This window comes from Danaus plexippus, chromosome 7, assembly GCF_018135715.1.
Source record: "Danaus plexippus chromosome 7, MEX_DaPlex, whole genome shotgun sequence".
Classification (NCBI taxonomy): domain Eukaryota; kingdom Metazoa; phylum Arthropoda; class Insecta; order Lepidoptera; family Nymphalidae; genus Danaus; species Danaus plexippus.
The window spans coordinates 1,361,103-1,384,353 of NC_083541.1; the positions used below are offsets into that span (position 1 = coordinate 1,361,103).

A 23,251-nucleotide genomic window follows, 5' to 3' on the forward strand; every position below is an offset into this window, starting at 1 on the left:
AATCATATCTTGATAAGGGCATTTTTGAACTTATATAATTACGCGATGTGAGCAATGGAATTTTTCACCTCTTCTATACAATTAACATTTTTCTGTTAACTATAAAGTATACATAATATAAAACAATCTAAAAATTCCAAGAAATATTAAGAAACAATACCTCTAGTTAAAAAACAATTTTCTAATGTCAAAACCGTTTGTTACACCAGTTCTAAATTACAAAAGCTGCTTGCACACGGTATAAAAATCTTGCAAAAGGTTGCCAATTAGTGAAAATAATACCCACAGAATACCTTAACAAAATTTGTTAAGCTTTAGTGGTTGATGTTGAGAAATGAATATAAAATAATATAATGGAACAATTTTCCCGTCAGTTTGTATCAGTGATTGTGACAAAACGCCTTTAATGTTGCAGCCGACATACTAATGAAGAGTAAAATTACCCGTTGCATGCTCTGGCGCAACGCGACGTTATAGCAAACGTATTGCAATTTGTTTCCGTGATTTTAGGTATTAAACCATGCATCACTTATAGCTGTGTACGTTGCCGACTTAAATAGAAAAAACAGCATTATCCCAGAGTTATACTAGAACACTTTAGTATTCCAAATGAAAAATTAAAAAAAAAATATTTTTAATAAAGGAATTTCAAAATGTCATTCATATAGGATATTCGAAATTTAAATGTTCAAAAACCGTGGTGCACATACAATATTCTACATTAAAATGTAGAATATAGAAACTTTTGAAAATGGAATTCTGAAATAATATAATTGACGTACCATTTCGACTAAGGACACCTGTTTCCTTATATTTTTTTATATTAAAATGTCAACCTGTCCGAATTCTCCGGTCAGACGCACGAACACATTTCTCGATGCAGTTATAAAATATATTACTGATATAATTATTTTAACGAGGGTATTTTTTTTTCACACTTGCCATTTGTCAAACTGACATGTCATAATTGTCATTTTAAATCGCAGGTAATAAATCAGAACGCTATTTATTTATAGGCAATGAGTTAATTTATTTATATATAGACATATAAATTTTACTTATCTTAACAGAAATACTAAATATTTTCCAAATTTTCTGTTTCATTAAATTATACTATTCACTTCTTAATTCAAGTATAAATTATTTAAATTCAAATTTTTAAATGCAGTGACATTTACGCCGACTAAAACATTTTACGGAAAACCACTTCATATAAAATTATTAAATTAATTCCAGGTAGTTTAATATATATAATATAACGAATTTACCTCTTTATTTTTTTTAACGTATATATAAGAATCGAGACCTCAAAATATCATACACAACACAGATTGAACACAAAGCACGCGATGCGTCCGCCTCTTATGACGGCAGGTGACTGACTGTTGCTAGTCAGTATTGAATGGTAGGTGATAGGTGGTAGGTGGTAAAGCGACAGTTCAGTCGCCACTCACACCGATAGGATGCGACGGTCAACAGTAGTAAGTAGGCAGCGGTGTCACGGAGAAATGTTAGAAAACAATCAACTTTATAGTAATGCTTTATTGTCTGTGACTGGAATTCGTTATGTTACAGAAAGTTCTTTCACGTAACTTGTAATGAGAAATTAATTGTAAATAACAAGTATGTGTCATAAGATACCGATATACAGGTTGGAAGAAATGAATTGATGACAAACGGAAAAGTAATTTTAATAAAGCGAAAATTCTACTCAAAGAATTTATTTCTAATAACAACTATATTTTTTGAATTACTTATTAAAAATTTATTCAATTTAATGTAATGAAAAAATCAAAAACATTATAACATTATATATGATCAATATTTTATTAGAATATTAAGATTTGTATAAAATTATTATTCTTTTTTGGTATAAATCGTGTTTATTTCACCTTATATCACCTTTCCATGGTCAAGGTTGCTGAAAGTAATCGAGTATATTGAAATCCTCAGTTCAAATCGGTTAAAAAAATATTTTATCCGAAAAATATAGTTAGACATTTTTAAGATGGTTGAATCAAATTAAATATTGGCATATTATACCGCTCGTGATACAGGAAGAAAGTAATTTTACAATAATAAAAATCTGTTATAAAGGAAGGCGTTTATTTAAGATAGATGAGATGACATTCCTGATAACGGATCACTCTCTTAATGATAACGTTCAAGGTTATCTGACAACATTTCATATAAATACAAATGTTTATAGTAGAAAGAAAATTTATCAGATAATTGTGAGGGAATATTGAAACGGGTTTCTGTAATAATTTACTTAATATAAACGAATTTTTTTATTTTGAGAGCTTCGTGACGTCACCTTGAATTTTTTCCCTACAAATTGTCTCTAAAACAATTTTGCGTGTGAAACATTAAATAATATTTATTTGTTTATATAAAAAAATAATATATGTGTAATAGATATTGTTCTTAAAGTGCCTTAAAAAAAACTTTAAAACTAAGCTCATTAATTCAAGGTAGTTATAAAGGCCGCGTATATATATATATATATATATATTGATTAGGAAACATAGCGTCCAAAGAAAACGTTTGTATCAGTAACACACGTCTTTCCAAACACAAATTACTAGTGCGTAAATCATTTACGAGGACGGCTGATGCTGTATGTGGCAAGAGCACGCCTTTAACATACAACTGGAAAATCCATAGAAAATCTTGTAACCTACAGATAAGACATAAATTCAGGGACGACATTACGTTTTCACTAACGGCATATGTCTTAACACAGGTTTACACACACTATATACGAAGCGTTTCCCGTTTCAATATCCGTATCCTCTTTTAACACGGTAATATTAAATATAAGTAATTCTAGAAGATTATTAATGAAAAGACTAGCGTGGTTACGTGAACTCGGACTAAGTATAGAGAACGTGTCATAGGAACTAAAAATTTATGATGTATCTAGATGTGTAATAACATTATATCGACTTCAATATTATTTGATACAGTCAAATTTTAATATTATAAATTAATATAAACCATCCATTTCTACAAAGTATTTTAAGATCAGCCATCGTTCTAACGAAATAAACGTTAAGGTATCCGAGGCAAACAAATTGCTTCATTAAGCCGATATCTAGAGTAAATACTACATAACCATTGTCCACGTTTCAATAAAACCTTAATACTGGGCTCATTTGTTTCTTAATTAATCGAACTCACTTACTCAGTTTAACTTTCACGTGTACACTATTTTTCTTCTCTGTATAACATATACGTTCCCTCCCTAGAATATTTCGAACTCTTTCTCTAGCATTTTTATACGTATATACATATATCACTAAGTGACTCCATCGCTTCTATCCTATATTTAGGATTATAAATCTAAAATAACCTTTAAACTAGTTAATGTTAAATCAATTTATAACTTCAATTATTGTCGGAGTTTTGTTAATGCGCTGCGGACTGCGGCGGAACTAAACCTCGCTGACCACAAAATCACGGCTCGTTTAAATTAATAATTAATACTTTCAAATCTACCTAAACTACTTGAAAACTAATAGATATATTTCCGTAACTTAATCAAATACCGCTTTATATGCACGAGTATGCTTTTAATTTCAGTGGACTGAAAACTAAAAGATTAATTTTATAAAACATATTCTTTATATTTTAATAAGATCTTTTATATTGTATATGGGAGTCAATATAATAGTCTGAAATAGATTCAAATGTACATAATGTTAGGTACTATAAAGACTTATAATGTATTGCATGTATGTAGAGATTTCTAATCCGAATGACATCTTAAATACCATTAAGAAGACCGCCAACAGTGAGGCCGATGACCGGCGAGGCTTCAGTCCTGTCTAGGTTCTGATACAGGATTAAAAGTAAGTTACTTAATTTGATCAAACTTCAGACTTAAATAGTTTAGACATAAAAATGGGATATATAGGCTGATGTTAAATTAATTCCTTCATTCCATGTAGTTCCCACCGGATCTCGTGATAACTGTTGTATTGTATTGGGCATGAAATCCTATAACACGAACTGATGTCTCTGCCGGTTGATTACCATATATATTGTTTTCACACATATTACATTTCTCTGTAAGTCGCATTCCGAAGGCCACGCGGACGAAGACTCAGGCAAAAACTTGTTATGATTATAAATTATATAAGTAATTGCAAGGGTTTAGAAATTGCATTAAGTCATCAAAATTACGTATATGGTTACTAAGAGACATATATCAATACATATTATAAAACAAAGTCCCTCGCCGCGTCTGTCTGTCTGTCTGTTCGCGATAAACGAAAAAACTACTGCACTGATAAACAAGTAGTTATCACCATTCGATAGCGTGAGTCTCGAGGAAGGTTTTAGTATATAATTTGTTAAGTTTTTGTATTTACTTAGGTGTACATTAATGACATTTGTTTAAGGTGTCGGGAAAACATGAGCCGTCTGAGAGCTTTTAATGAAAACGCTGCCTAAAGTTTTGAGATATAACAAAATAATATATGGTGGAATTGTGTATCTTATATAGGTCTACAGAAAAGTGCTCGGTGGCATACATCTATACCTTAAAGATAACATACTACATCCATTTTACAACTCTTAAAAATTGGTATTCCTAAAGCGTTTTTTGGAAAGCTATGTACTTATACTGTATTAAATTTTATCAAAATAAATTACTTCATTTTCAAGCCTACAGCACTATCTGTTAATAAGTTTATAAATCATTTAAATCTGGCGACCATTTGAAAGTTATTATAGTATAAGTTTAATAATTATCAAAATTAAATAGGCTGTTTTATATTTTTTGTAAAGAGCCCGTGCGCGGCCGGGGCCGGTACCTAGTATATATATAATTAATTCTCCTCAATCTTAATCTCATAATAATATTTTATTAAATTTAAAACAAAAAATGGTATATCTTAAAAAAAAAAGGTTTCAATCACTTTTCTTTTTAAATATCTAAACTATAAAGAACGTTCTTAATAAAAACAATACATCGCCCTGTATACATATATCTGCATACATATATATATATATTATTTATATCTGTCCGTTGGTTTGACAATAAACTATACAATTCCTATTCATTGTTACGTCATTGATAGCAAACAAACAATCAACTATAATATTATTATGACGTATGTTATGAAATTAATAGTAGATAAATAAAAGTCATCCAACGAGGGTATATACTATATAATAAATACGATTTCACTTGTCAATCTATCAGTAAGCTTACCACAAGTTTTTACTGTCACACTAAATACGGGAAGTGAACGGTTTATCATCCATGAATCTCCGTACATTATAGTACTATCGTGTAATATGGAATGAGAAACGGGAAACGCTACGTATATAGCGTGACAGTGAAACACGTGGTAAGCGTACAGATCACTGATCATAACTGTTAGTACCTATTGTTTTGTAGAAACCTGCACTAACCTGCACCCATACTGGCTCCAGCATCTAATGAAAGTGAAAACTTCAACGTCAATAGATTTGAAGAAAGTTCTAAAATATCAAGAGTCGGAGACAGTAGCGGAGGATAAAATAACTGTTATATAAAAAAAAAAGTCACGTTGATGACTTTTCAAACTGAACATACTGAGGTCTAACCCTACTTTGAATCACTGAACCGTCTTGTTCTACTCAAATAACAGTTTTATTAAACTAACTGATCTTTAAAATCCAAATTAGTCGGCAATTGATCAACGTTAGCAAACTTGTCTCTGTGAACCTTCAGGGGAATGTCCTGCAATGTTTAAGTTCCACTGCATGAGCTCTTTTAAGTGATGCACTCAAGTCTTCAAGGAATTGTAAGCTGAACACTTCCTCTGGCGTTTGAGAGACATTCACTTAGTGGAAGCAACATCATCTGTACTATTTGATTTGACTTTGACAAAACCATACTGGTCCCTTGTAGATAATTAAAAATCCACAAAGAAAGTACCCCTGAAGAAAAACTGATTTCCTCGCTAATTCTGCGGTTATGCTCTAAATTTAATCTTGGAAAATTTAGCCTTCACCAGGCTATTCTCTCATTCTATGTAATATTGACAAATATAATTCTAAACTCCACATCAGTTGTATTACACGAATTCAAACATACAAGGAAATAAGCTACAAATTAGTCAAGCTTTAAACTTAAAAACTTATATTCAAGAACGTGGCAGTAACATATCATCCCATATCAAAATAAAAACATATACTAAAAACCGTGAGACTGAACGTAATTGGCATATAATGACCGAGTCACGAAAACAATGCGGTCATCGAGTTTATATTGATACTGGAATATAAAAATAGCAATGGAATTATATTGAAGATCTAGTCAAAATATGATTACATGTTGAATTAATAACAGTGAATTATTCCGTCAGACGTCAAAAGGTCACCGACCTTTAGGGTTTACAGATCAAGTCAAAAGCAATGTATAATAACTATGAATTCGATCCAAGGCATGTTTCTTTCAATGTGTTTGTATTTTAACATAAAGTTAATACAATAATGTATCAAAATACAAACATAGCCATTGAATACAGCGCAAGCAAACCCTCATTATGTCAAAGGTAACTTTGCGTGTAATGCTTCGTAAATTTTAATACAGAGAGAGGACAATTTTTTACTTATATCAATAATATTTCATATAAGTGAAGCTAGAACGAGCAAAGAACAATAACTTGAACAACCAGGCCGCTGTCGTTTGACGTAAATTGTCTTGAAAAATGTATCACAATCATCATCAGAGCCAAGCGTTTCGATACTGCTCTATAAAAAACAAAACGCAACCAAACAAAACTGTATGTTAACGTTCGATAACGGTGTGTTACAACCAGAAAAAAATATGTTAAATTTGGAAACCGGCTTCCGCGTGCTATTCCGAGATGTAAATAAGGAATGGAGTTTTTCAATTCGGAGACAGATGGTTGGCTCGTACGTAAACAAATGCAATAAACAAACCATTACTGGATACTGGATGGAGCAATCGCCCACTAAAATATAATTCTGGACAGGTTTTTTTAGTGAAGTTATTCAATACCATTGAATTAGTTATTATTAAAATACGTATCGCATAGAAGTGTGTATGATGTTGATATTCACGAACAACGAACGATCAATTCTACAATAAAATATTCTGAATCAAATAAATCTATGTTGTATTTTAAACATAACTATTATTATAATAATATATGTTGTATATGGGCTTGACAAATAAAATAATACGATTGTGATACTATCTCCCAAAAATTAACTAAGGAATTGATAACAATAGGCATGACTCATTTTCTTCTTAGTTCTATTCTGCCGATGATGAGATCCAACCTGCAGGACTACCAGCACCCTTCTCTTGCACCTGTACACGAGTAACTTGTACCCGTGTTGGACCCAATTTATCGTCAACATTCTTCTTCTACTCTGTTACTTGTCATCATATTAATTACTCCTCTTTCTCTTATATTCTGTGTAACACACTCCATTCATTTCTTCCTTCCTCTACACACAGACATACTGTTACTGATTTTGTCGTATAAATTACATTAAGGTATATTTTTCTTCTTAAACAAATTAATATCGCGTAAAAGTCATACTCGGTGCATTGCACATTTCTCTAAACAGTGTTTGCTAACTAGTTAAAAGCGTTATAGTTAACATATTCATAATCAATAATACGCTAAGATTTTTACTCAATAGCACGTTCACGAGTTGTCTAAAACACTTGAAATATCTTAATACCAAACTTATAAAATCGGATCCCTCGTTTGCACATAAACAATCATGCGTATATACATATACAGCATATCGAAACCATATCTCTACCTACAACTATCGGATAAAAAAAACAAAACAACATTTTAACCGCTAAATAATTTAACTAACAGCCTTTTAGCTTCTCCAGTTAAATAAAAAAATACAATTGATGCGACGACACAGTTAATGGTCTCGATGTTGAACGACATTCTGACAAATTTGTAACACACGACCAAAATAAGGAAGAGGCGAGTTTAAAATTAGTTGCACCGATGTTGAATCACGCTGTTTACGAAGATTTGTAAATAATTACTATACTATTCCTAAATAATATACTAGGTCTCGACCGCGACTTTACTCGCACTTTTGCTATTTTTTTTATAATACTAATGAGTTTTAAACGTTTATACAATGGAAAACCTTAAGTTTTTCTTTCCTGTACCATTTCTTTTTGTTATACCGTAAAGTAATAGAGCCTATAGCCTTCCTAGTTAAGTGGACTATTCAATACGACAAAGCTTTTTAATTCGGACCAATACTTCTTGAGATCAGAGCGTTCAAACAAACAAACTCTTTTTATAATATAGATATATTGTTGAGTGACTAACAATGTCATCATGCATATAGAGTAACGGGTATGATAGCTGACGTTGGTGACATACATTTAATGTAGAGGACTGTAATTCAATTTGAACACAATACAGCTTAGATAATTGCTATAGAAACAGAATAACAAACATATTACATACATATATATGACTATAAGTGATTTTATTGAAACATACAATAAATATGTTAATTCAATAAGATGAAACATCACTTATTTATTTGTTCTGTTTAATATAAGCCTTATTAATACTAATGTAGTTAATAAAACGAAATTCCTAGCCTATTTAAAAAAATCTATTAAGATACCTCCGTTGCCAAAATGCTGTACATGTATTTAAACAATACAAATATAAATTATATGAAAGATGAATTTATTTCAACTGAGCCATTCAGTCTATTAGTATAGAAAAAAATGAAATGCGATCACGAATAGCGCAAGGGAATCACACCAACTTCGAAGATCGGAAATACTATAGTTGTACTATAGTCGACTTGTCTAGCCAAATATACAAATTACATTTCAGGTGAGAGAATTATATTAAAATATTCATCAATAAAAACATCCAAACTATTAATATTAACTCAAACTAATCGACAAACAAACATACAAAAACGAGGACCAAAAGTTAGGACCATATATATATATTCCAATATTGCCATAAATGTCTCGTTCACTTTCATAAGTACAAAAGGTTAAAAATGTGTGGTTCCCGACACTTTCAAAGGCAGCTTTCGTTTTTCAAGTAGTAATAATAAATTTATCACACTATAAAAAAATCGCCGCGCAGATATAACCCGCAGTTAATTTTGACATTTCCGTCGTGGTGGGTCGTGTTTAATATATTTAGTGCACGTTTAAGGGTCTATATTTTCATATTATATGGACAGGTTAAATTCATATTCAAATCTCGCTTCAAAGAAAAGGGACACTCAGTTAATGTACATTCCTTTTATCTTGAGTTTTTATGCCTTTTTAAATATGTACATATGTAATATATCAATATTAAATTTATTTACATATATGTATAAATATATATATAATTTAGATACTATTATAACAATAATCATCTACAAAATTATAATGACCGCTTTGTTCTGTGGGCTAAAAAAATAAATATCCTTACTAATACTATAAAAAAAGCAACTCTGTCCGTCTGTTTGTTCTTCTGGTTGTTACGTTTTCACGCCTAAAACGCTGAATCGATTTTGATGAATATTAGTATAGAGAGATGGAACCCTGGAAAAGGACATAGGCTACTTTTTATCCCGATCCTGAAATTAAGCCGGTTAAATTGTGCACCAAATTTTTGTACCGTGACGCTTGCCCATAATTCAAATAATCAGCTTATACAACATTTCATTTCAATAATGACCCCGAGCTCGTTCTCCTTCCCGAAACTACACGGGTGGAACCATAAAATGCAGTTCGGGTTCAGTGGCAGCAGTGGCAGAGCACACCTCTGATGTTCACGCGGACGGAGTCGCGGGCAAAAGCTTGTAATCAATAAATATTAAATACATATAATCTGTCTGCGATGAAATGTGTGAAACATATTTTATTGGTAGTTCATAAATTTATATTAGCATACAATATATGTTTTTGTGACACAAGAAATGCCTCATTCCTATGACCACAAAAATTCCATTCATTAGTCTTTCCAAATACATCAAATATGTACAAGTCCATACATATTTTAAGGCCATATCATTCAATTATAATACAACCAGCTTTGCCCAGCCCACATATTATATCGAAGTACCCACAGTTGTGCTGACTATGCCTAACTATATAAATCATAATTTCAACAATAACATTAGTTTTACAAAACAGTTGGTATTAACAAACATCTATCGAAGCGTGACAAATTTCGATACTGTTTTCCTACACACGCCATGTATAATATTATTGCATGTATAATAAATTCAAATTGGTCTCATTAAACATTGGTAATTAACAAACGGATCATCAAATTTTTCGTTTCGTAGATAACGGTGTAAATCAGGACATATCAAAAACGATAAATAGAATTAGGAAAATGCGAATTAAGTTATAAATGTGGAGAACAAATAAACATTAAATGCAGTGAATATAAAATAACAAGGAGAAATAGTTGAAAATCACTTCCTAAGTCTCACAAACAAAACACTCTTAAACAATTTTCATAATTCACCCACGTCCATCGGAATATAGAAACGTACAATAAATATTTATTAAATCCGCGTAGTAAATCCGAATAATACTAGTTTTATTTAAATATTTCTTATTAATTTTTAAACATAATCGTAAATTATCTATAATATAACATAAAAATCAGTGTCTGTGAGCTAATCAATTATCAACGTTAAACTAACATAAGTCTGTAACCAGAATCACATCTCATTAATAATGCTCTAGTTCATTTACAGGTAATGTTAACAGAGAACTAGGTTCGTTCGATCGGAACTAATTTTATTGACAGCCTATCATCAACAATAGATATAAGAGGAATTGTTTTAGGACGACATAATTGTAGATTAAATTATTATAAATAACATAAAAGAAAAAGAAACGTGATAATTAAAGACAATTTCTAAAATATATATAAAATAAAAAATCAAAGAAGTTTATCTTCTTTACATCAAACATCTTATGTACATAAAATATTATTTACACGTAATTTTTTTATATAATCATAAATCAAAAAGCATAGTAAGCTCCGGAAAACTATTGCGTTCTCTAAAATATACAAGACACCTAGTAGTGAAGTAAAATGAAATTATATTATTACCTACATCTAGAAAGTCATGTTGAGTTTATGTCTGAACAATTCAAGAGCAACAACAACAAACCGTGGAGTCCTTGAATTCTTAACTGATCGCCTCCACTGACCCACTTTCAAACACTCATCACAACACAACACACTAAGTGACATCCCGTGTTAGACCAAAGAACAAAGTACACAAACTTTCGACAGAGTCACATCTCAACTAATAAATAATAATATATACAAGTGAAAACTTAAATAAGTTAAATATATTTATTCATAAAAAAAAAAAAAACATCTTAATTGCATAAAATGGACATAAAAAATTACTCATAGCTTTATTTAAATCATTTATCGCTTGATATAAAAAATGGATACACCTCTATTGTGAGTTACTGTCGAGACTAATAATAGGCTATTATGTACACACAAATATATTTAACAGAGCCTTATCTGAATTGAATTATAATTAGAATGATATCTGGATCGTAATGGAATGTCGTTTTGTTACAGCGCCATTTAATTAGACGTACGAAATCTGTGATTAAGTTCCTTAAATACATATTATTTAAATAAAAAAAAAAACAGATTATGCTATTACATGTATAATTTAAACACAGATAAAAAATATCTTTAAATAGACTTTTAAAAGAAATGTCATATGGAAAGAAAAATTAAATTGAATGCGAAACAAAAAATATAACACACGGAAGTATTTAGTTAGAAAAATATATATATACTTATTATTCATATGACTATTAAAATTATTCAGTAAGTGACATGAGGTATTAATATGGAATAAATTATCATATTAGATCGTATTGATTATTGTTAAATATCTCGATTAAATCCCGGGTACAGCGCTGGATAAGGGAGTCCAGACACAATCGAAGGTACGAGTAGTAATTAACAAAGGTACATGGACATTGTATGGTACAAGGCAACGGTACAAGCTGTTACATTTGGTCTAGATGCAGACGTTGATCTTCTCGGAGGGTGTAGATAACAACGCCAGTTTTCTCCAATGCCTTGTTATTACAATAAAATTAATTTAACTGATATGAGACAACGACAACGAAATACATATATGTATATATATATATATATATAGATATATATATATTTATATATATATGTATTAAAAATTATTTTCAATATTGGAATGTATGTTGCTAATGCGTTCATAGTTTTTTTTTAACCTTTTTGTTAATAATATTCTTTACGTGTAAAGTTTTTAATGAATTTAATTTTATTAAATCTTTTTAATAACTATATGACATCATATTATACAAAATCGATGAACATTTTTCAATTCAATAGTCTGGGAAATAGAATATAATTTTATTGTACAATTATATATTGATAGATTCCTTTTTTTTTTAGTATATATGCCCAGCACTCAATTTGTTTTTAAATTTTTATGGCTCGCTGTTTCACGGTTACTGGCACTGTAGGCCAGTAATCAATCACTCTAATAACACTCAATATTCAATATTTGATTCCATTTGTCTATCATTTGATACTATATTATATGTTTCCAATAAATAACACAATATCCACAGAGCTGTTGGTGTTGCCATTAATCAAAATGTCGTGAAACAAAATTTTAATACACAGTGTCCTTGCTCACAAACTCCGCCTGAGGCTTTTCCTTTACAATAATGATATATTATATAGATACCTTAAAATATAATTCAAAAGAACCTAATACAGTTCAACTATTTCATAACAACGTTATATTATAAACAAAATAGCTAGTATTAAATTATTTTGTAATATGGACTTTTGTTAACTGATTATTTTTCATATTTAGTTTTGATTAATTTCAAAGACGTATTGCCCTTCGTTAGTTTGCACAATATGTTCGTATTTATAATCATTAGTTTGTGTGTCCACCTCTAGGACTTTCACATATCTCAATGTTCAGACGACACGTGCTCGGACTCCCGACGACTCCACCAGACGTACTGTCTGAAGATAAGTGTCCTCACCAGCCACTCATTCGTCACTAACTGTTAACTTCACAGACTATGAGGGACTAATATACATATACACTACACTACACGTTGCGTTCTTGTCACAAGGACCTTGTAGACTACGTAAGTGTCTATTGCGTTTTAAAATGTGGACGAAATCGGAATTCATTGACTACACGGTGTAAAAAAATAGTTTTTAAGTAAAAGATCGTATAATAATTTATACTAAACAGTTTAATTTATATATTATAATTGTGATAACGATAATGGACGAATTCCTATATATTAACAATACAGAAAATTTGCTAGAGAACCAAGATCTTACTGATAGGACTCAAGCTAACTGAAAATAACATTAAAGTTCCTAAACGAAGAATAAAATACTCATAGAATAAAGTAAATTGCTGCTTATCTCAAATTAAGTTACAATCAGCTCGATACATAGCTAGCAATACTGATTAGTTTTGGAGATATTTTCAAATAAACATCGAGTACTTTGATGACTAAATATATAGTTTTGTATCAAAATAAGTACATAAGCTAGAATTACTTTAGTTCCAAATAACAACTATTCTATGTATTGAGCAATACATATAAAACATTCAAATAAATTATCTATCTATAGTGAATTTGTGTTTTACATTTATATATAAAAACGTTATTTTTTACATATTATATTACATTTCGTATACAAAGAACTGGTATAGACTGTGGCATAAACACCTAACGTTTAGCTTGAAACTAATCTAGCTAATGCAAGGAAGCCTTTAGAAAACAGACAATTTCCGCTGAAAATCCCTTTAATCTTGGGAACAGGTCTTTGAAACTCCACTACATATATACAATGTGTATGTATGTACACAATGTCTACCAAATCTTGGAATAGTTTTATTTTCCTCTTGTATTGTCATAGTGTTCTTTACTATTAATGATCATCTAACGATTTAATGCTCTGGATATGTATATCACTGACAGTACGGTAAACACATGCGGGCTTAGTTAATTATAACAGTAAAAACAACAGCGTTTTGTTAATATAACACGTTTACAATATTTTCCTGTTTACTGTTCAGTAAAAACTCGAGCTGCTCTTGAAAAATTCCAATTATTTTCCATTGTTCCGAAAGTACATATACAAGAGAGGCTTAGAGTGGGAAAAAAAGAAAAGTGATGACTTTGTATGGCAAAGTAAGCAAAGTTATTTTTTTACATCTATTCATCTAACTTCTATAATTATTTATTCTTCTCATTGCTCTTTCTCGATTTAGGTTGTTTTATACAATTTAATAAAATCAAAAGCTTATGTATGTGTGCTTATACGTGTAAGTCTGTTTGTGTGTTTATCAAACACAGGCAATCAAAAATGTTCTGCTGACATTTTATAATAGTATTAAATACTATAATATAATAGGAAGCTTTACGTGTATTAACTGAAAAATCACCATAACGATAAGGTTTAAGTATTAAATATACAACCAAAGCCGAGAGTAAAATATAGTTAAGAAATATTTCTTGTTAATTCACATCCATTATATCCATATTTGAATATAAGTTACGAAACTCGAACACCCTGGAAATTGAATCAAAACTGTGGGTGTCGCAGATTGTGACGACCTTGGGAATTGCAAGTCAAGTCGGGCTCATGACCGAGTCTGTCGCAACACACCATTGTTTACAGTCGCAGCACGCTGCAACTTGAAACTATATCGATAAAACAAAGAACATATTATACACCGACATTAAACACGGGAGTCGGAGACGATTCCTGGAAAAAAATATATACTAGCTCCTACATACATATGACATTCCAGAAGCCTTTATTTAAGCAACTATAGTTAATGGTTATGTATTACAAGACAAGCAAATCGTTTTATTGGACATATTTTAGTGGCTTATTTGCAAATGACACTTTATAAAAAATTATCTTATTTATAAGCTTATTACGTTTTCCTCTCTCCCGTATCCTTCGGTTACATTATATTTAATTATGCGTTAATTTAATAAATGATTACTACTACATAACTCTGAATCTCATTATTACAACGAATAGAACTGAACGACTAAAGAGTTTTTATTAGGAAAATCTCTGGCCGAATATAAAACCTTCTTGAAATAAAAAAAAAAGAATAGTAAATAGAGACATTCAAAAAGGGTTGGTGTTAATGGGATACATCCTTATCAGTGACCCCTATTTAGAGGCACGTAGCGGCCTTCGAGGTGGTTTGCATCATCACTGATGGATGACCGACATTATAGTGATGGAGGTTATCGATCAAATTATCGATATGTTTTTGTTTATGTTAGAAATAAAGTCCTGTAATCTTTTACCAAAGATATAAACATAGAATTGAATATATAAATGAAAGCAAAAATGATCAGATTTACTTCGGTAGATAAATTGAACGCTAATACCACATAGGTACATACTAAAACGTATAACCATACTTTCACTCAACATGTAACTACAATATCGTATCTTATCAGCACTCCAATATGACGTGAATTTTATCGACAAAAATACATCACTAGAACCTACTGTATGAGGATGTAGACTGATTGTTATTCTATAGACCGTTAGTCCCCTTTCTATAATGATTTCATGTTCAAAAAATTAAGTGAGTAATAAATGTTTTCTTATTCCCCTTTAAAAATACTGAGACGAGAATTATTTATATATATTAAAGTCGGACTCTCATGCTTAGGTAAAATTATTATCACCAAAATAAACAAATCAGCCTAAACAGCTGGTTTAATATAGCTTATACTTCCTGAAACAGCAAAAAGAAACAAACAAGTTAGCAACGATGCGCACACGCAACACACAGTGGAAGCCACTGGCAACACAGAGCGCAAACATAAATGGAAAGTATTACAATAATTAGTGTTACAAGTCATTAAACATATTTATGATGAAGGAAGTGACGTGCTACGAGAAACACCTGCGAACTATATTAACAAAACATTTCGAAACAATGCCACTGTATTGTAAGACAAAGGCCGAATTTTTTTTTTCTCATTGCCCATAGAAAGTCGAGATTAAAATTTGCCTAACATGTATAAAATAATAAAGAGAAAATAGTAGCAATGACAAATAATTGTTTAAAACGAACGCCTTATTTATTTAACGACGCAATGACGATTAAAATAAAATATTTTTTACAATCAGGCGCAACAAGATCCATTAAAAATAAATTTATGAACACAAAAGATTTTTATAGCAATACTAATGATAACTCTAACTTTTATTTATAAATCAAAATAAGTTATAAAGTCTGATATTATCTAATTATCAATGCAAAGTTTGAAAAAAACTATCTCTTCGGTGAGTAACAAACAGGGCGTGAAGCCATAAGACGAAAAAAAAAAAACTATCGTACATATAACATAAAATTATTAATTAATAACATTTGTGCCATAAAAGTGTGTAGAATTTAAGGAAATACATTATCGTTGGAATTAAATTATATAAAGAATATATAAATTCTTATTATATTACAGTACCTAAACCGAATCATGCGATCACAATGCAATATACCAGCAATATTTTTGTTAGTCGGTGAGCAGAAGCTTCCTGTCGCAAGCGAAAACACAGCAGCTGCAAAACAGTTCTAAGACGATGTAACATTATGCCTACCTCAAGTTCGCACCGTCCGTACGCAACGTTTCCGGTTTTTCATTGAATAACCTAAATTATTACTATAACGTGCGGACGGCGGATATATATTATTGGAAAACTGTTAAGGCTCCGTATGCACTCGATAATGCAAACTTAGGGTAAGCTTAGCTAAGCATACAGTAACATTTACAGTACCAATTCTATTAATAGTTACCATCGATGTATTTAGACATCTTAGTTACAATCTCCTATTAGACTTTTAAAGATTAGAGATATAATTATTACATTTTTATAATCTTATCTTGTCTTTTTAAACATTAATAAATATTTATTTTCATTAATAAGTACAAATAAGTATGATGAATCAGTAGCCGTACGTACAATAAATCAAGACAGTTTAATGTCTTTTTATTCTATCAGGCGCCGCTTGAGTCATGCGCGTGCGCAATTCTAAGGATAGCGTCATATTGGCAATGTACTCGTCCAACTATACTAGTAGTATAACCAGTGCTCGCTTGCAACGTTAACTAACTACAGACATTTTAATGTAGGTATACTGAAATTAATTAGTAAATTTTACTTATAATATTAAAAAATTAGGGAGAGGAGATAATTAAAAATATTAAAAATGCATAAGGCTGAATATATTTTGTCTTTATGACGTCATCGTCAACTTGGTTAATGTATAGTGACGTCAAGATATTTTTGCTTTATTTATAATTTAAGACGACTCGTCTCATCAATTAAAGTAACGTCTTATGAAATTATTAAGATCTCTGTAGTTACGATGCGCTCACCCATTCACTTTCATGGACTGTTGAGTTAGTTGAAGCATCGCATTCATTGAAATAACAAGGTACAAGATTTAAATGAAACTAATATTTTTCGGATAAACTAGTCGGTTATTATTAGTAAACTCCGAAAAATATTAGTTTCATTTATATGAATAAAACTCGCGAAAATCTTAGATCTCATTAAGGTACAAGATACTCAGGTGATTAAAAATATATTACACTAAGCTTTAATTCGACTCAGTAATATCTTATTGTATATTGAATATTCTCTTATTTCCGAATATGGTAAAAAATTGAGAAAGGTAGCGTATTTCGTTAAACGAATGCGTTTAAACATTTAAAAAAATTTATTATCTCTACATTACTGTGATAGAGTTTGACGAACGTGTTTTTATAAATACGCTTTTGTTCTCAATCAAAAGTTACATTAAAATCCGTTCAGTCTTTAAAAAAAACGATTTGCATAAATAAATACAATACATTTACAAAAATAAAACTGTTTTATTCCGCAGATAACTATGGGCAAATGTTAATGTAAAGTTATTCTGAAATAACTTTTACGTATTAATAGAATGTTTTCTTTATAAATTACTTCTCCCGGTCGATGGAAATCGAGCACGTTTAACTAAGCGAACGTAGCCGATGATTCATGAACGAGAAACGATTAAACTTTCTGTTTTTAGTATGATTATTCAGACTCACACTAAGCGTAAAGGTGCGCTTTGATTTAATGTCTCAACTTAAAGTATTAAGTTTTAAAATGCAATAGAAAATAATCATTACATAGTTATATATATTTATATAGGTTATAGGTTAGGTAGGAAAATACTGTAAAAGTATATTTTTTTTTATATCCCGTTTTATACTTTTTTCTTTATGAAAATAAATTTCGATGATGAATCTTAATGAAAAATAACAATATCTTAATAAATTAACGAGAACTCGTTAGTGAAACGCCTAAATTTTATTTAATTCAGTCACAATTATTTTTAGACATCCAAAATAATTCGTGAACGGAAATCATGACGGATGTGATCCTGAATGTAATCGAACAGCCACACGTTAATATTATAATCATAAGCGACAAAATATTCAATTAGAATCGTGAATGAAAAAAATATACAACCTTTCAAATGCAAATGGCGTCACTTAAAGGGCCAACGAATGCATATTTACATAAGCTGTGGTAATTGATACTTCAGACGCATTGAAATACAAGATGACTGTGTCGGACGCTTCCTATTACCATAGACAACCTTATGGCGTTATAGTATTCATATAATAATAAAAAAAATCTCTATTAAAATATGCATGCAGAAACATTTTGAAAAGAAAAGCATCGTTTGATAATAACAACAGACAAAGACACAAAAAGTATAACAAATAAATAAACTTGTCCTGACGTAAGTGTACGGTGATCGTGACTGATAGCCGACAAGCTTTTTGCAGCTTCCAGCATCTGAGATGAATTTAAAACGGAGACGTGTAGAAAACGTTACTTCATACTTGGACGGCGCTCTAACAACAATATTGTAATTAATACGTCTATTGAATCTCAATCATTACACGATGTGATAGACTATAGAGTGAAAGGATATTTTCATTCTGAGAAACGTTTAGAATATTATTTTAGTGAACACATTTCATATATGTATATAAACAATATGCTTTTTAAATATTATCGTCAGTAGAATATTTTTTTTTAAATCGAATTGTTAATATATAGATTTTTCAAACAAAACGTGCAATTCTAAATATAGCTGTTGAACCACGGCAGGGGAATTTTGAGGGTCAAAGACCTAACCGAGCGCTCTGTCTTCATAATGTAGCGATTACTTAGACACGCAAGTTCAGGGTCCCATGTTAATGACATTAAAGATGTTACATAACATGAATCTATTTCAACATTCCGAATGTTAGAAGAAAAAAAAAATAATATTAACATTTCAAAGTCTTGCAATAAAAACACTTAGTTCAAATCCAATCCAAAATAGTTAATATCAAAGACACATACTGAAACGTTTTGACGCCAGTTAAGCCTGATCTGCATTATTTATTGTCTCCTTAAGTATTTTCTTTCTCGTTTTCTGTTACAATAGCTCTTCTTATGTAAGGTCCTGACGGGTTGGCGCATTTCCAATTCTATTAATGTCGCAAACATTATGCACTACAGCATCCTTTAATACTTATGACTCAGGGTTAAATAAAACTTAGGAGTAATATGTAAGGACGATAAGTCTTTTGAGGGACAGTCGTTAAAAATTATATTAAGAATAACGGGAAAACTTTTCAATCGAATAAAACGAGATACTTAGAGATGTTACACGTGTATTAAAAGAACATATATATACAGAATAATATTCTGTCAGTTACATAAACTAAAAAATAACATATTTTAAACCCAGTATAAAAATTCTAGACCACTTCGATTTGCTCAATATATATCTTTTATTATAATATATAGATTGGAACATAGATCGAAAAATGTATACGTCAAATAAAATAAAATGGCGCCTTACTGAATGAACATTCTAGAATACAGAAACATACTTTGAACAAAGGTGCGATGTTGTTATAATGACTAATTATTTGATTAAGATTACCACAGCCGGTGACAGTGACACAATGAGGTAGCGATTGATTTATGTATTAAGATGCAGTCACATGCGGCAGATGTGTCACATGGTTAGAGAATTCTCCTCACCCTCGAAACACGGAACTTCAGCTGACAAAGCATATTCTCGAATCATGGATACAACTGAATTCTAAGAGCACGAAACGCAAACAATTCACATGAATCAAGCTCACCTAATACCAGATATGTAGCTCATTTTAATAATATCGCACGCTAAAGCAGTTTGTTTTAATTAATTTTGAACGTGGTATTGTTTTTTTTAGTCCAAAGAGAATAAATTTATATTGTTATAAATAAATATATATTCCTTAGGGTATAAAATATATGTAAGTATACCTATTCATACTATTGTTTTTATCAAATAATTAAAACAACAAAAATACTTCTTACATCAATTTCCTTAATCCGAATAATTAATAATAATTATTTCAAATACATGGACAATACGAACAGCGAAAACGGTGCATTTCTTCTTCTTCTTCTTCCTGACAATTATCCCAGCATTTCGAATTGCATTTCGAATTAAATCAAAGAAAAATTAATTTCATACTTTAATTTTATTTATTTGAACCAATATGTTTAAGTTGGATATAAAAAAAAATTGTATGTTACTTGTTACTTACCATACACAGCGTGCGTGATGTTGCGTGTTAGAGGAATCCAGTTAATTAAGTTAATTTGTTATTTTTTTAAGAGTAAATTCATAAATTGCTTTCGTATATGCATTACGAAATATTTTTTTAATTACAATAGATGAACAACATTTACTTTCGATAAAAACGAAGTCTAATAACCTATGTGAACATATGAAAAATCCAAATAACTTGTTACTTACATGTTAAAGAATAAATTCAATTCAAACCACAACATTTCGGCATATTATTTGAAATTAAAATATACAAATGTTTGATAGTCATAAATAAAGTTGTAAATCATTTTATGGGCTGCGACCGAGGGGCTAAATATTGCACTAACAAATGCGGGGTAAAATGTAGAGCCGAAATAGGGTACCTCCAGAGGCGAGATAACTAAATAATCCTCATCAAAATCTACAACAATAATAATTCTCAGTTAAACTTATCATCGTATACGTACCTTATGAAACGGTAGGAATGCGATACGCCGGTATCCAAATAAGATCACAATTTATACACAGCACTAAAAATAGCACATCCACTAATATAGCAATTGTAACAGCACATCGGATATCAAAACAGCTGGTTATAAATTTTCGTTCCTGTCAAAAGTGTCCTTGAAGGCGACACGCCATGTTGTTTTGAGGACGGGCGCGTGGCGACTGCGCGCAGCCGCCCCTTACACGGCGCATGCGCAGTGCGTCACCCCTGTCTCGCCCACACTCTTATTATCCTTCCTTCCTTGCTCTATATTTTCCTGATGCGCCACAGATTAATACATTTTACAAATCCGAATGTAATAAAATGTCATTATATTAATTATATCTTTAATGGGAAAATAAACTATAAGCACAAAATTGTTTCGATAAGAATTTACAAAACTATTGAGTGCTATTGTAATGAATGGTAATATTTGGTTTATATTAATATAAAAGGATGGAGAAATATTTTATTTTTGCTTTGTTTGTATTGTATCAAATCCAGTATCTCAAAATTGGCAGCACGAAGCCCTTTTCCTTTAACGATGTCTTAACAATAAATCTATTAAATTTTCTACATACATCTTCAATGACGATGTCGAGTTTGTAAACATTATCAATATTTAGTTTTAATACTGTCACAATGTGATGTAGTATTAAATTACTTCCGGAGAGCACTTTTACTCTTTGAGCCACCACAATAATATAGAACAAGAGGCAATAGCCTCTACAATGGATCATTTGTTGTATCATCCCCCTCAGATTGTAACGGGTTCTTTTTGTTTTTTTGTTCTAAAGTTGTCTGCCAGAAGTCGTTACGATGATCTAGAGATAGTAGAAATTACTGCAAAATTTAACGTACATTACTGGCTTTATAGAAAACAGCATTAGAAAAGTAGATCTGATGAAGACGCAATGTATGATTTTAAACAAAATAATACGAAGTCCTGTTATGTAACGTCGCTCTATAATGTTTTGATGTGTGGGTGGATGTCAACCTACGATATTAAAGATTGTTTTGTTATGCATCAATTACAAAGATTCTAAAGGAGTTATTATAAATTTTATAGTAGACATTTTTTGACATTTAAAAAATGAAAGTATTCTTTTATATTTTCTGTTCAATCTTGTTTCTGCAGTACATATTTCTTTTTTCTTAAAGCACGAGAGTCAACCACCTTCCTAATTTTTAATGTAATTTAACTAACTAATTTTCACTGTATTATGTATATTACAATGTTTTTATTAATTACCTTTCTCGCATGTTAAAATTACGGTTAATTTTGTTTCTTATATATAATGTCTTAAGGATTGTTGATAAAGGTAACACAATTAACTATAATTAAGATATATATAATAGCAAAATTTTCTGAAAGACAAGATATACGCAAAGTATGATTTCGGTGTGACGAAGATTAAATGACGTACCATTCTTATTTAAATTCATAAACTAATTAATGTTTTTAACGAAACATGAAGGTCGTACACTTTTCACATTTAGTCTGTAAAACTTTCCGACTGAATATTTCAAAAAATATGCTCTCTCGTCCTTGTGATTGGAGGTGATTGAAGGCTCTTATAAGAGAATTTAATTGTCACGGCAGCATTTTTTTTTCTATACTTAATTTCTGAAATTTATTTTGTTTGTTTAAACAGGTTTGTTCTTCCGGGCTTTGACAGATTTGTTGGTTACCTTAACGACAGTTTTAGGCGGCATTTTTGTTAATTTAATAACCAGAACTACAACCGAATATTCTTGAAGATTATTATCGATGTGACACTCAGTGGCTTTAAAATATCGCGGTAAGGAGTATTAGAGGAGAATATTTAAAAAAATCTTTTTAGTAATAATTGCTGCTTGCCTGGCTTTAGCTTTCATTGGGAAAAATTTTATCTAGGTGTTGTAAATATAATTATTACTTAAATATCAAAGGTTATTCATTCATATTAAGTTAAAGGAATTGAATAAATCTATGAACCCAAGGATTTTTGAAAGCAAAACATTTATTATTAATCTTGACATGATTTTTTC

The 23,251-nt window shown here is 30.5% G+C and overlaps 1 protein-coding gene across 5 annotated transcripts in view; it reads right to left on the minus strand.

Annotated features, from left to right (window-relative positions):
* The window catches only part of LOC116770928 (disheveled-associated activator of morphogenesis 1), a 64,068-nt gene extending 42,662 nt beyond the window's left edge, over window positions 1-21,406 (minus strand). For 3 of the 5 annotated variants that reach the window (XM_061521041.1, XM_061521045.1, XM_061521040.1), the window contains exon 1: window positions 1,269-1,377. Coding sequence is in view for 1 of the 5 variants with exons in the window: in XM_061521042.1 (XP_061377026.1) it covers window positions 783-785 (3 nt within the window). In the remaining 4 variants the exon portion in view is untranslated. Of the gene's footprint in view, window positions 1-782; window positions 887-1,268; window positions 1,378-21,200 lie in introns of those variants that run through there. The other 2 variants (XM_061521044.1, XM_061521042.1) reach the window with 2 other exon arrangements.
* Window positions 21,407-23,251: the final 1,845 nt, after the last annotated feature.